The following is a 15,986-nucleotide window of genomic DNA, read 5'->3' as shown; positions in this document are numbered from 1 at the left end:
GTAGCGACAGTCTATGAGCTTCAAATTACTCGACAATTAGCAGGGATTGGACGACATGCGACCAAGTAAAATGCTGAAGGCTATCCATCGTCAATATCCGACAGTCTTTCAATATTGAAACATCGTCTTATCCAATAAAGAAATATCAGTATTTAACGACCCATCGGCGGCGAGGTCACTGGACATGGAAGTCAAGCTCTGTTAGGACAGGGACCGCTCTTTCAATGGACGTCCCTCAGCACTGACCTTAAGCGATTTAAATAAAGCTCCGAAACTTAAATGTGGATGCCGGGATGATGACTCGGGCCCCGGTTCTCCCAAATACGAGGCTAGTGCCCTAACCACTTTATCATGTCGCTCAAACCCACCGAAGTAGTCCAAAGTTAAACCACCGGCATCCTGTCGCAGAACCGCATGCACAGGAACGTCGTAGTACCTGCATGACGCCACTTTCTGGATCCCCTGTATCTTCATTATTCACACATTATATTGGTTCTCTCCACACGAAACGTGGACTTTGTCGATGTAGGCTGCAACTAACCACAAAACCAGCATTTTAGAACACTTTTCGAATTAAAAGCCTCTTATGCACCAATAAAGTTTATTATCTGCCCCGTAACTCACATCCCCTATTCTTTAAAGACGCGAATTTCCTTGTATAGAACATGATTATTAAGAAATGAGTTAATCTGTTAAATATCAAATGGTTCAAATGGCTCTGAGCACTATGCGACTTAACGTCTGAGGTCATCAGTCGCCTAGAACTTAGAACTAATTAAACCTAACTAACCTAAGGACATCACACACTATCAGGAGTTAAGTATATATAAAGTTTATCACTGAAGACACAAAATCCTAACTATGTTGGTTTTATTGATTTCGGATTATTCTCCGGTAGAATAATAAAGTCAAAACCAAGTCATAAATTATAGTTAAAGTTCGTTTGAAGTCGCTAAATGCTCTTATTCTGAATGACAGGCTGACTCTATTCTGGGTGCAGTAATTTACACGTCTTGAGTTAGACTCCCTCAAGACGTACACACAATTTATAACTTTAACTTATTGTGTTACAGCCTTAATGAGTAGATTATGACAAGATTTTATATTTTTAAACTCGTTAAATAATGATATGAAAACCAAATTTTTGTTGCCTGTGGAAGCTGTTAAATGGGCAACTTGCAACAGCGGCCAAGTGACCGTTTTACCTACTTAGTGACACAGAACGACAAAATTGTACTATCCAACTCATGATTTAATGAGATTAAAAAATAGGAAATAAACTGGAATCATTAACATAAAAAAAAAACAGAAACGGAAAGCAAGTCAGTGTTTCAGCTTTAAGAATAATGTACTGTAACAATAAGCAAACATGATTGCCAAAGAAATACTTGATACATTTAAAACAAATACTATACCTTCCTAAATATACTACTGGCTCTTAAAATTGCTACATCAAAAAGAAATGCAGATGATAAACGGGTATTCATTGGACAAATATATTATACTACAACTGACATGTGATTACATTTTCACGCTGCTTGGGTGCATAGAACCTGAGAAACTGAGTACCCAGAACAACCACCTCTGGCCGTAATAACGGCCTTGATACGCCTGGGCATTGAGTCAAACGGAGCTTGGATGGCGTGTACAGGTACAGCTGCCCATGCACGACACCACAGTTCATCAAGAGTAGTTACTGGCGTATTGTGACGAGCCAGTTGCTCGGCCACCATAGACCAGACGTTTCCAGTTGGTGAGAGATCTGGAGAATGTGCTGGCCAGGGCAGCAGTCGAACATTTTCTGTACCCAGAAAGGCCCGTACAGGACCTGCAACTGCTGAAATGTAGGGTTTCGCATTGATAGAATGGAGGATAGAGCCACGGTTCGTAACGCATCTGAAATGTAAAGTCCACTGTTCAGAGTGCCGTCAATGCGAACGAGAGTTGACCGAGACGTGCAACCAGTGGCACCCCACACCATCACGCCAGGTGATACACCAGTATGGTGATGACGAATGCACGCTTCCAATGTGATTCGCAGCGATGTCGCCAAGCACGGATGCGACCATCTTGATGCTGTAAACAGAATCTGGACTCATCGGAAAAAAATGACGTTTTGGCATTTGTGCACCCAGGTTCGTCGTCGAGTACACCATCACAGGCGCTCCTGTCTGTGATGCAGCGTCAATGGTAACCGCAGCCATGGTCTCCGAGCTGAAAGTCCATGCTGCTCCTAACGTCGTCGAACTGTTAATGCAGATGGTTGTTGTCTTGCAAACGTCCCCATCTGTTGACTCAGGGATCGAGACGTGACTGCACGATCCGTTACAGCCATGCGGATAAGATGCCTGTCACCTCGACTGCTAGTGATGCGAGGCCGTTGGGATCCAGCACGGTGTTCCGTATTACCCTCATGAACCCACCGATTCCACATTCTGCTAACAGTCGTTTGATCTCGACCGACGCGAGCAGTAATGTCGCGATTAGATAAACCGCAATCGCGATAGGCTACAATCCGACCTTTATCAAAGTAGGAAACGTGATGGTATGCATTTCTCCTCCTTGCACGAGGCATCACAACAATGTTTCACCAGACAACGCTGGTCAACTGCTGTTTGTGTATGAGAAATCGGTTGGAAACTCCTCATGTCAGCACATTGTAGGTGTCGCCACCGGCGCCAACCTTGTGTGAATCCTCTGAAAAATTTGCACATCACAGCGTCTTCTTCCTGTCGGTTAAATTTCGCGTCTGTAGCACGTCATGTTCGTGGTGTAGCAATTTTAATGGCCAGTAGCGTAATAAGTCTAAATATGAAGGTTTTTAATTTATTGGCTGTGTTGGTAGCCGTGCCGGCAGCAGAATACGTATTCATTAGTGCCCGTGTAAATATTAATAATTAACCTTGCAAAAACAGTTATTTAAGTGAATATTAGAGAGGACATACGTTTATTAGTGTGGGCATCTAAAAAAGGTTTCAGTTTTTGCTAGCTGATAGACCCGGCATTGCCCAGGTGTTCATTTTGCCAATTATCTGTTATGAACGTAAACAAAAAATGAATTGCGTTTGTAGGGCAACATGCTTTATGTACGCTGTGCGCAGCTAGTTCGCGTGTCAACAACACGATTTTGTAAATGGGAACGAGTCTTCATAGCTCAATTGACGGCCATTGCTTGCGCCTCGTAGTTGAAAGCTGTCAAAAGTGATGCCACGTGTCAGGTATTTCATTGACTCGACTTCAGGGGTGTCTTAGTATAAAAGAATTAATATATTAAACATTTATGAAAGATGTGGCATTTTTTCGCGCATCTCAGTGTTTACAAAATCATCGCTCTTGAACTATATATGGTATAATGATATATCAGTGTAGGTACATTCAGCGAAGTATGGGATACTGTCTGCAAAATGTTAGTAGCAAAGACGTAATAAATTTAAACGTCATCCATGATGCGGCAGTTTTTCACGCATCTCACGATTTGTAAATTTGAAAGGTAGGAGACGAGATACTGGCGGAAGTAAAGGACGGAGCGTAAGTCGTGCGTGGCTAGCTCAGATGGTAGAGCATTTGCCCACGAACGGCAAAGGTCCCGAGTTCGAGTCTCGGTCGTGCACACAGTTTTAAACTGCCAGGAAGTTTCATATCAGCGCACACTCTGCTGCAGAGTAAAAGTCGCATTCTGGAAACATCCCCCTGTCTGTGGCTAAGCCATGTCTCCGCTATATCCTTTCTTTCAGGAGTGCTAGTCCTGCAAGGGTCGCAGGACAGCTTGTGTATCGTTAGAAAGGTAGGAGACGAGGTACTGGCAGAAGTAAGGCTGTGAGGATCGGGCGTGGGTCTTGCTTGGGTAGCTCAGATGGTAGAGCACTTGCCCGCGAAAGGCAAAGGTTTCGAGTTCGAGTCTTGGCCCGGCACTCAGTTTTAATTTGCCAGGAAGTATCATCTAGTTATTGTATAACTTATGATAAACGAAAAATTGCTTGACCTGCTATAGGATTGTTAGTCCCAGGGTGTGATATGGTGGATGCTGTTGCTTTTTCCACTGACAGGACTACAGTGACACGGTAAATGGGAAAATAAGTGAGACTTTATCGTTAGATGGGTCCGTATGTTTCTTTCTGTCAGCTGGGGTAAAAATTTTTCCCCATACATGCGACTTCGAAATTCTGAAGACATTGCTATCTGCTCAGCAGTTTCTCCTATTGGCTTTTAAGTGCACTTTTAGTGCACATAAACAAGCTAACAGTAGCCTACGATTGCAGTAAAACCTGTTTTTACATTCCTAGGTTTTACGTTTTCCCGGCATTTACGTTACTTTCTGTTGAAAAACCCTATTCTCTCAATTAATGGCTTCCCTGGAATTACAAATTTCGTATAGATAACATTGCCCACGTTTGGAACTTTTTGACCACTACCACAAGCTTCACTATCGATTTTCAAGTTGATTTATGTGGAAACATCGTGTTCACACTCATGCACAACCTTTACGATAATGCTTAACATGGAGCTGTACAGTTTGTTTCAGAATCAAAATGGTTGTGGGTTCTATGAGAAATATAGGTGGCAGTATTACGGGAAATGTGATAATGTTTCCACACGTTTCGCCACCTGCCTGTACTCAAACTGCAATAAATCAATCAAAAACGGAATCTGTTTTGGTTTTTTTCTTTTTAAAAGCAAGTACAGAAATGCACAAGCAATATGCAAGAAATAACGGTTGTCAATTTACAAGTAAGAGCGATTACGTCTCATTGACGTGTTCTTCTACACTCTTAGTTTTGTTTGTCATAACATTAACAAAATTGCTTGACTTTTCAACTGTATCTTTCTCACAGTACGAATTCACGTACATTTGTGCAATTTCGCGAAATTTTTTAAATTGATCAACAGACAACTGATGAATGCCCTATTTTGCTCATCATGCGTTACTCGTGGCTGGAAAAGCACACATGACTTACAAAGGGCTTAGAATAAATGTCAGTTTGAAATTACAGTTTTTGTTAGGTTTCCAAGGATTCAATAAAATCTTAGATTTCAGGAAATTATCAACCTCCGTTTTTTCGGCGTAATTTCACCGAAATATTAACCAGGAGATTACTGTATTTTTAGTCAAAGTAATTAAGTCAGCAGAGGTACTGGCTAGGTTTATATTTTTCGCCATCAGAAAAATTGCTGGAATTTTTTTTATAAAGGTATCTGTGCCTGACTTACTCTCTCGTGACATTTCATGGCATGTAGCATACTTTTCACCTCTCTCACTCTGTGTTAAGATTTTCATTCATTTATGTGATACAAAAATCTTCCGGAATCGGCCATTGTTTCACTCTGTTAGTATTGTTTTACACCTCGCAAAATTCTAAGTAAAACACATTCACGCACCACTGTTCAATTGCAGCTCATCGTTGAATATGGTGAAAGTGCGAGTTAACTTCATTCACGGGCAACAACACTCTAGCGCCATACCGGTCAACTGAGGTTCGTGACAGCGCATTCTACAGACGTTCATGCTCAATTGTGTTGCTTATTTGCGGTATTGGTTATGGAATTAAATAAAGGTGGCACCGACGGTTAGACAGCAGATGCTGGCAGTAGTTTCAATGACGACGACTTCCTCCTCTTACCGACAGGTATCGATGTATCGATCGGCGACCGTGCAGTGTAAATGAACACCCATTCTGCAAATGAAAAGAAACACAACACAATACGTTGCTTTAAATTGCCACCTGACAATCGTTCACCATTATTTGAATTTTGAAGGCGTATTCTGTCGTGCAACTGTTCTGTTACACGATTAGCCATTTGACGTTTATGACAATGAGCGCACCTTGTGACGTGGGGACTCTGCTGACGAATTTCATTCCTTAAGATGGCAATGTTTTCGACACGGTACTCTCAACATGGATGTCCTTCTTAATGTGACCACATAGGCGCATTGGCATGTAGCAGTTTTGTCATTTATTCGTTCGTCAGTTTCATTTCATTATTAGTTATGACATCTAATCTCTCATTCCTTATATGCTGCACGTTGTCCACAAATGCTACAATTTCGTATATTCTGTCTATAGAAAGGTAAATTTAATTTTTATTTGCCGTCATATGGGTACCGTGCTATATTTAGTTATTCACGGACGATGTCTTTTTAACATTTTATTTCACTGTAACGTGTTTATGTTTAACGTCCGTTTATGACAACAATTCATTGTTTTAATGTTGCCACGAACGAACAGTGCACTTGCAACAATGTTGCCCACGAATGTATTCGTACATGCTTATTATCATTGTCGCATCACTATTATTAACTTGAGCCAGTGGTGGGGACTGGAACAAAAATATCGATATTTTGTATCGATATTGTACCAAACGGAATATCCATTTGTGAAATATCAATATTCGCGTTCGATTGTCTGGACTCCTTCCTGAAACAAGAGGAAAATATCAGTGTACTCACTCCAATTGATTCAGCAAATTTTGTAAGATTTTCTGACTACGAGCAATGCTATTTAGTCTTTCACTGACGAAATATTAAGTGATCTGAATAACCGAACATCACCCAGTGGTATCTTTTGTGATCTTTCAAAGGCTTTTGATAGTGTACATCATGGAATTATTCTAGATGAACTTAAGTATTGTGTTAAAAGTGGGACATCACACAATGACAATGAGCTTTCTTGAAGAAAAATACAGCAATTTTGTATTAATTATCCTGTTTTGTAATAACAGTTCCAACATCCTACACAAGTTTTCCTTAATATAGTATATAACTCAATAAATGTTTTATTTCATTTTTATGTAACGTTTATCGATATTTTTACCTCATTTTAGTTCTAATTTTCCATGTATTTTAGTTCAAAAAATCCGTGCCCCCCCCTGTTGTATGTTCTTTTCAACATTCGCCAGTTCTCACTAGGGGCAATTGCCCCCGGACGTCCCCCGCTACGGGCGCCGCTGTCTCCGGTAGTATCATAGAATATGCTGTGGAAATCGTAAATTTGTGGAATAGGAGGAGAAGATTAATGCTATTAAAACTGAACTAGATAAGGCAAGGAAATATCTGGCTAGGTTATGGAGAAATAAGAGCAAAAAACTAGGTGGGAAGCGGCTACAGGTATTTGAGGAAACAGACATCGCACTTTCTCAGCCTTGTAAATAATGCAGGGAATTGATTTGGCATGTTGATTCATTAAGAAACAGATGAATCTCATGTGGTTGTCTAAACATTCATGGTGGTGTCTGATTGTTCTATATCGTGTCTCCCTACCACTTTCGCGCAACGACGCTCTGAGCGTGTTTTTTTTAGGGAATTAACTAGTTTGAACCTGGGACCTGTTGCTGGTAAGGAGACGCCAGACCACACATGACATATAGAATTCAGAAGAGTTCAGTGAGACTAGCGATGATATAACCAAATACTAAATGATCTCAGCGTCAGCTCCACTGCACTCCCTGTAAAAGAATCTTAATTCTAACTAAATATAGTGGAAAGGGTTCAAGGCTTTCCTATTTTCAGTTAGCTGGTAAAATAACGTCGAAAGAGCAGTTAAGTTTACCATTGGAAATTTATTCTAATCACAAAACATCGTTTATAAATTGCACTACTGATAAAAGGAAATGTTTTAATACAGGATGGTAAAAACCAACAGCGTTCAACAAAAATGTGAACGAATATTCCCTAAATGGGTTTCCAAGTTCTACAATCGATCGAAGGATGACCTATGCCACATCACATCTATAATCTAGGTTTAATTTAAGTTTCACAAAAGAGAAAACTATCAAAATGGTCTACAGTGACCCTCAATTATCTTTAATTACTTATTTAACTTGTCGTAAATTACAGTGGCTGATGTTGCTTCTCAATAACTATATAAAAGAAAAATCATCGCGGTTCAGATCTGTTCTTCAAGTGGCAAATGTGAACACCATGAGTTTTAATTAACGATCACCATTAGTTTTACGGAAAAAAGGGGTGTAGCAGATGAGACTTCTGCAGTTCTGAGTGAAGCCTTATGCGCTCAAAAATGCGGCATCGCGTGCGTTCATTACCTTGTCGGTGTTTAAGCAGCGTCAGGGCGGCAGCAGCCGGCGCAGCAGCCATCCAGCTCGCCGTCTCGGAACGAACTCTTCTCTAACTTCTCCTTACTACAATTTACCGAAGTTAGTTTAAAAAAACTATCTGGCTATGTTTTCATCTGACTAATCAGGGTCTCAATGTTAACCTTAAGCTCCGCCTACAAAAATTCTGTCTATCCAATGAGAAACGTTATACTTTTCGTGGTGGGGCAATGTTTTTAAAGTTTGCAACGTAACAGAGACGCTAAAAAGTCTCACGCTAAAACCTGCAGCTAGTGTGGTCCTTTTAGCGTTATCGTAAGATCTATACTGCTCTTCTGGAGGGCTCTAGCTTTTAACATGGGCTGGGGGTTGTCCTTGACATACCTGAGACGCGAAAAAGCCTCACGCTAAAGCGTGCGGGTTGTATAGTCGTACAGGTAGGCTCGCGGCGTGGGTGCCCAGCCCCTCCCTTTTCTAGCTTAACACGGTTCTGCTCTCGGCTTCTGTCCTCGTTTCTCCCCTCGGAACTGCGTCTGCCTCACGGTGGGAAGGTACGACATGCATTTAGGCATTCTTGTGTTAGTCTGTGATATTTCATTTGCTCACTCGTTACTCGTATTACTTTGGTTAATTTAATGTCACGATTTATTCGGAGCTATGTGACATACTACTGGATTTGCTTATCATGTTAGGGTTTTCATGTAAGGTGTTGGATTTGCCTGACACCTTACAGTTGTAGCCGCAGAAAGGGCACAACAAACTTTCAAAAAGTATTTGAAAAATAAGAATGTAGAAAAAAGTGTAAATTAAACGCACCAATTATAGAATAAGATATTAAAGACAAAACAGTACCTGGCAACAACCAGATCATTTCCGCTACAAAGAAGAGTCTCTTCTCCTTCCTATAACGCAAGACACGCTTCACAATACAATTTTGTATAGTTATTTCTACTCTGAGTGAATTCAGAATACTAAACTAACCATTATCCTAATGAAACATCGTCCTATTAACACATTAGAAAACCCCAGCACGTGTTCAAAAATCTGGGACAGAATATACTCTATCCCATTCCCAAACAAAGGATTACTTCTGTCGCAGATACTCTGCAGACATCAGTTCTTTCATCTCACCTGCCCCCTCCATTTCCTCCTCTTGCCATCCTACTTATCATTACAAGCGAATGTATTTCGACAGTTTGTTTGCCTCTCTCATTTCGAAAATGCCGCCAGTTGTGTATGACACACCCACCTCTTCAATGAATTCTCTGTTTACAGTGGAGTATGTGCCGATTTAAAACTTCCTGGCAGATCTGGGAAGTAGGAGCTGAGGAACTGGCGAAAGAAAAGCTGTGAGCGAGGATCGTGCGTCGTTCCCGGTAGCTAAGCTGGTAGCACACTTGCCTACGAAAGGTAGAGGTTCTGAATTCGAGCCCCAATCCGGCACACAATTTTAATCTGCCATCATGTTTCATATTCAGCTCCTGTACTAGGTACAAACCAAGACATCCCAGTCAATATCATATGATTTGAAGCATCCTATATGACCCTTTCTCCCCTTTTGGCAACATTGGTCATTCGGAAGTTTGTATCTTACATCCATCTACAGCAGTCACCTATGGCAATAGTGTCCTCATTCCCCTTCTCTCTCTAGACAATTTATATGTCTAAGTAATCTGCTTCTCTCCATCTACTCCAGTATACCGGTGACACCATCTTCCTTGTTCTCCACCCAGCCTTCCAAACTTTCCAATCTCTCTCTCTCTCTCTCTCTCTCTCTCTCTGCCAGGCACTTTAATGTGATTTGCAGAGTATCCATGTAGATGTAGAATCTCCAGATGCAGGTGAAAAACTTCACCTCCTGGTGTAACCTGTGATACCTGTGAACGAATCTAATTCAGGTAATTATCATACGATTAAACGTCTATCTTTTCCGTCTTTCTGATTTACAACTCATAATTCGTAGCCATTGAATCCATGTGACACACTAAAATACTTTCGAATAACCTTCGACTGCAAAAAAACCTTGACGTCCTTTATAATAACCACCCAACTAAAATCACACAATACTCCACATTCTGTGTAGACGAGATTAAATTAGATTAGTACTTGTTCCATAGATCATGGATATAACACTTCGCAATGACGTGGAACATTTCACTTCAGCAATAGATTTCCTTACATGACAATCGAATTTCTCTAATTTTACAATTACTAATTTACATCTAAAAATTAAGTAGAAGGAGTTGTCAATCAGAAATTCTTTTAATTTGTTTTTAAATCCTGTCTGCCTATCTGTCAGACTTCTGATGATACTTGGTAAGTGACTAAAGATTTTTGTGGCAGCGTAGTTCACCCCTTTCTGTGTCAAGTTTTTCTCCCAGTATTGTAGCTACATACATTCGTATTGCGTTTGAAATTGGATGGGTTATTAATAACAAATTTCCTAAGTGAATACACATATTGTGAAGCCGCTGTGAATATCACTACTTCCTTAAATGTCTACAAGACGATCATGGATCAGCTCTAGCAATGATTCTAATTACACGCTTTTGTGCAATGAGTACATTTTCCTTAATGATAAACTATCCCAAAATATGATGCAATATGAAAGTTGTGCATGGAAATAGGCATAGCGACCTAATTTACTGATATGTTAACCAGCAAAATGTGCAGAAACCATAATAGCATTAAGTAGCTGCACTCAAACGTTTCAGCAGATCTCCAATGTGCTTTTTTCAATTCAAACTGTCATTGATGCACTCACCCAACAATTTTGAATATTCTCCCTTAGTACAGACTTCTGTTCAGCGTTTATATTTATTGATGGTATTATGCCATTTGTCCTGCAGAACTGGATACACTGTGTTTTACCAAACTTAATGGGAGTCCATTTGCAGAGAACAACTTAATAAATTTTGTAAGTGACGTTATTTCCAAATTCCTCAGCGAATTATTGTTTGTTGGGAGTGATTACTATACTTTTATCATCAGCAAAAAGAACTAGCTTTGCATCTTTATGAATATAGAGTGTGCCGGCCGGAGTGGCCGAGCGGTTCAGGCACTACATTCTGGAACCGCGCGACCGCTCGGTGGCAGGTTCGAATCCTGCCTAGGGTATGGATTTTTGTGATGTCCTTTAAGTAGTTCTAAGTTCTGGGGGACTGATGACATCAGAAGTCCCATAATCCTCAGAGCCATCTGAACCATTTGAATATAGAGTGGTAAGTCATTAATATATATATTAAGTACAATGAGGAAACCAAGATTGAACCGTGTGGGACCCCATTCTTAGTACCTCCCTAGTTTGAGGAATCTGCTGATTTTTGTGCTTTATGTGAACTGTTTATTTCCAACTACCACACTCTTGCAGTTAAATATGAATTAAACCATTTCTGTAGTGTGTCACTCGTACTGCAATATTTAAGCCTATTACGATTTAAACAATAAAAAGCTTTTGAGATATCACAAAAAATTCCAATGGGTGATATTGAGTTATTCAGAGCATTTAATGTATGGTCAGTGAAAGTATATACTCGTATAAACATTTCCGTTGCAGTCTTTCTGCGAACCAAATTGACATCTTGTTAGTACATTATTTTTACAAGTGTGTGAAGCTACTCTTGAACATATTACTTTTTCAAAAATTTTTGATAAAGCTGTCAGAAGTGAGATTGGGCGGTTGGCATTCCAACACCTTATCCCCATTTTTATGTAATGGTCTAATAATAGCATACTTCAGTCAGTCAGGAAGAATGCGTTTCTGTTATATATGTGGCTGAGACTCCCGCTCATCTGTTGGGAACAAGCCTTTAATACACTGTCTGAAATGCCATCGCAACGACATTTTATCAGACTCTCTCTTCCTGTCAAGTACACCCACACAGAGACTTACTTCCATGTCTTCGTGCTTAAATTCACACTTCTTGTTTACAGAGTTCCCCGTGCTCAAATCCACTCCCATGGCCAAGTTTAGAAATCTGTCCATTTCGTTCTTCATCCCTCCTTTTCCTCTCCATCCTTTCACTACTAATAGAAGGAGCTAACTATTATGTACAATGTTGCCTATAGCATATTCGCCAGAATCAGCATCACCACTTACATTACACAGTCATCTCTGTCTCATATTTTAAATGAAATGAGGCTGGATAGAAGCAAAAGTACATATGCAAAACAAGCACCAAGATGACTAAATGAAGTCGTGCTCCCCCAAGTAGAAATCTTGGATTTGTTCCAGTCTACACAGTCGTGTAATTTGCTGCACGGGATTAGCCGAGCGGTCTTGGGCGCTGCAGTCATGGACTGTGCGGCTGGTCCCGGCGGAGGTTCGACTCCTCCCTCGGGCATGGGTGTGTGTGTTTGTCCTTAGGATAATTTAGGTTAAGTAATGTGTAAGCTTAGGGACTGATGGCCTTAGCAGTTAAGTCCCATAAGATTTCACACACATTTGAACTTTTTTTTTTTTTTTTTTTTTTTTTTTTTTTGTAATTCGCCAGGAGTAACTGAAGTGATATTCTACTGAGTGATCCAAAGCTCAGTACTTATTCTTGTACTATTTCTCTCTTTGAAACGATATACAACGCTTGTACGATGACAAGATCCTGTTTGTTAAGAAAGGTTTTTCCCAATGTCTATTTATAATAGAGTTCTTGCGAGTGATAAATCTGAAGCAAAATCATGTCTGTAGAAGTCAGTATAATATAATTAACTAGTTATTAAAGTGCATGTATCTCAGACAGTCGTAAAATCTAAGGCACGAAGAGACTAAGTTGTGTGTCAACTACAGCTTACCACGTTTACTTCGAGCCACTGGAGTCTTTGGTCCCGCAGGGGCATTTTGTACATGTGCAAGAGGAGCCGCATTTACAATCAGCTTTGCAGGCTGTAAAAATAAAATGTGCCATTATTTTTCGGCTTTGTATACACTTACAAATATATCATTCACATGGAAAATCTCGTTCCATCACATTCTTTTTGCGAGCTGCATAATGGATGAATCAAGCTTATATCTAACATAGAACGATTTGCACCATATCATCTACTGTTTACTTGTACATCACTTTCGAACATTTATGAAAGTTATTAATTTGTGCATGTTTCGAGAGCGATGTTGCTTCACAAGTGTATTGAAGTGATAAATAGTCTTTAGAGTTGCCGAAATGTTTCTTATTTTAGTCCATGACCAGTTTAGGCTTGTATAATGAAGCCGTCTCATAGCAGAATCTGGAACTGATATCACAAATGCAACTAAATGTTTTACATAATGATGTAATCATTGCTTAAATAATTTGCGTTATAGGAAAACAGACATGTCGAAATGAAATTTAAAACATGGAATTTTTACCGTATATGAAATCTATTGCTCTTTCTGTAAGTCTAGCAACGTCAGAAAATTGGTAAGGAATTTTAAAACACTATACATGGAAGACAGACAACGAAAACAGAAAAACTTCGGCAGTAAATCGGTCGTAACACCTCACTTGGTGCAAGATAGTCAGAAAGTGCACAGAATCGGAAACAACCTCGGAGTTCTTCATACAGGGAAGAAGGGATGTTTTTTAAAATATTTGAAGAAATAGGAGTTTACGCCCACTGACAAAAATGCTGAGAAAAAGACGCTCAACGAGCGGAGGACAATCCGAAACAATAGTTTACTGGATACATTCCGCCACTTTATTGATACCTTCCTTTAATCCTAGAACACTAAAGGGGCCGAACACGTTTCATTGCTGTTAAACCATCGTAAAGTTTGCTACTCCACATTTTTTTTTCAAAGAAAATCATAATTTATAGGTTGTGCATCATTTAAGTCGCCTACAGCCTGTTACATTCCACATTGAGTATAGAAGACCTGTTTTATAACCTAGTGCAATCGTAAATTTTAAGAGAGTTTAGTTATCTAGCGTTAAATGCACTAAGAAATTTCATAGCTACGTTCGCGTGTCAGTAAACATGTCATCTTGTAAGCAGTATACGTTGAGTCCATAGCACGCCAGCAGCGTCTACAGTCTCCTCTGTTTTCTAACTATTGACTGCTCGCGCTAGAACACATTACTTTAGAATACATACCTGAACGCACCGGCTACTGCAACTGCTTTAGAATTGTGTCAAATCGAAACAACTGCCTTTAGTTCTCTATTGGTAAAACACGCACTTTAAAAACTCTAACACGTCAAAACAGAATTTCTCTTCAGAATGAGATTTTCACTCTGCAGCGGAGTGTGCGCTGATATGAAACTTCCTGGAAGATTAAAACTATGTGCACAGGTAGGAGACGAGGTAGGAGACGAGGTACTGTCAGAAGTAAAGCTGTGAGTACCGGGCGTGAGTCGTGCTTCGGTAGCTCAGATGGTACAGCACTTGCCCGCGAAAGGCAAAGGTCCCGAGTTCGAGTCTCGGTCGGGCACACAGTTTTAATGTGCCAGAAAGTTTCATATCAGCGCACACTCCGCTGCAGAGTGAAAATCTCATTCTGGAAACATCCCCCAGGCTGTGGCTAAGCCATGTCTCCGCAATTCCTTTCTTTCAGGAGTGCTAGTTCTGCAAGGTTCGCAGGAGAGCTTCTGTAAAGTTTGGAAGGTAGGAGACGAGGTACTGGCAGAAGTAAAGCTGTGAGTACCGGGCGTGAGTCGTGCTTCGGTAGCTCCGATGGTAGAGCACTTGCCAGCGAAAGGCAAAGGTCCCGAGTTCGAGTCTCGGTCAGGCACACAGTTTTAATCTGACAAGAAGTTTCAGAATTTCTCTTAATGCTAAAGCATGGCTATAACCTACTTTTACCAGAATGCACAGGTTTTATAGTCACGACACACTCACTTTTTTACTGTATTTATTGGGAGCATCAGTCTTCAATCTCTCCGACTTTTGCTGTCGCAATCTTTTGACTTCAGTTTTATACAGTACAATGTAAGCTATATGTTTCTTTTTTCCTGTGCTAATACTGTACGTGAGTAGACTTAATGGTTTTTCTTAAAGACTGGTTATATCATTACGGATGAAGTTTGTTTGCATTCACAATGACGGTTTCAGATTCCGCTAGAAAACGGCCGCAACATAAAAGCAGAAGCCGGCAGTAATATAACGAACTTTTTAGCAACAGAAGCGGCTGTTCATCAGCTCTGAAAGTGACACATTTCGAAGCAACACGGTTTACTGAGAACACGGCAACGGTCAGTGTAAATTAACTTACGCTCGCTGGTCCCACAGCAAGTTGCACAGCAGGCAGGAGGCGGCATCTCTGTCGGTGCTGCAGTGAGCGTCGCGTCGTCCTCAGGTAAACAGCAGCGTCTCGAGTGGTGTATGAAGTAATCACGTCGTTGCTGCCTTCATATACGATACAGACCTGCTGTGGTGCCGTGTGCAACCTGTACATGCAGACTTACGTCACACAGCTGCGTGACGCTGCAGTCGCCACTTTTGCAGCTGCACTTGCACTGACATCGTGCGTTGTGGAACGTTCGAGGCGCGTATTGAAGTAAACGAGGTGTCGAGTGTCTGGGAGAGGCTGTTTCCTTACGCGACACTGTCGTCAGCGAATGTATTATGCGATACACAATCATGCTCTTTTGTTTCCGTTTGTAGAATAACTTGAACAATGGGCTAACGTATGAGTATCTTGAGAAAAGTACAAGGACTCGTTTTAATCACTGTTCATATGTTGACAAACCTAAAGTTTGAAAAGTCGAAACCTGAGTAGTTCTATAAAGTACTGCATATATTTCGTTGACTGTGTTCGTTATAACGATTCTCGTGCAGCAGTCTGGCAACGGCCTTGCCGTAGTGGATATATCGGTTCCCGTCAGATCACCGAAGTTAAGCGCTGTCGGATATGGCCGGCACTTGGATGGGTGACCATCGGGGCCGCCGTGCGCTGTTGCCGTTTTTCGGGGTGCACTCAGCCTCGTGATGACAATTGAGGGGCTACTCGACCGAATAGTAGCGGCTCC

The 15,986-nt window shown here is 40.8% G+C and overlaps 1 protein-coding gene across 1 annotated transcript in view; it reads right to left on the bottom strand.

Moving 5' to 3' along the window:
- Nucleotides 1–15,417, bottom strand: part of LOC126281280 (uncharacterized) — a 15,927-nt gene extending 510 nt beyond the window's left edge. Inside the window, exons 1-2 of the mRNA XM_049980103.1 lie at nt 15,230–15,417; nt 12,835–12,925 (exon numbers count right to left, since the gene is read on the bottom strand). Coding sequence (XP_049836060.1) covers nt 12,835–12,925; nt 15,230–15,412 — 274 coding nt within the window. The 5' untranslated portion in view covers nt 15,413–15,417. The remainder of the gene's footprint in view (nt 1–12,834; nt 12,926–15,229) is intronic.
- Between the last annotated feature and the right edge of the window lie 569 nt (nt 15,418–15,986).

This window comes from Schistocerca gregaria, chromosome 7, assembly GCF_023897955.1.
Source record: "Schistocerca gregaria isolate iqSchGreg1 chromosome 7, iqSchGreg1.2, whole genome shotgun sequence".
Lineage (NCBI taxonomy): Eukaryota > Metazoa > Arthropoda > Insecta > Orthoptera > Acrididae > Schistocerca > Schistocerca gregaria.
The sequence above is the reverse complement of the archived record's forward strand: the minus strand, read 5'-3'. Positions and strand labels throughout refer to the sequence as shown.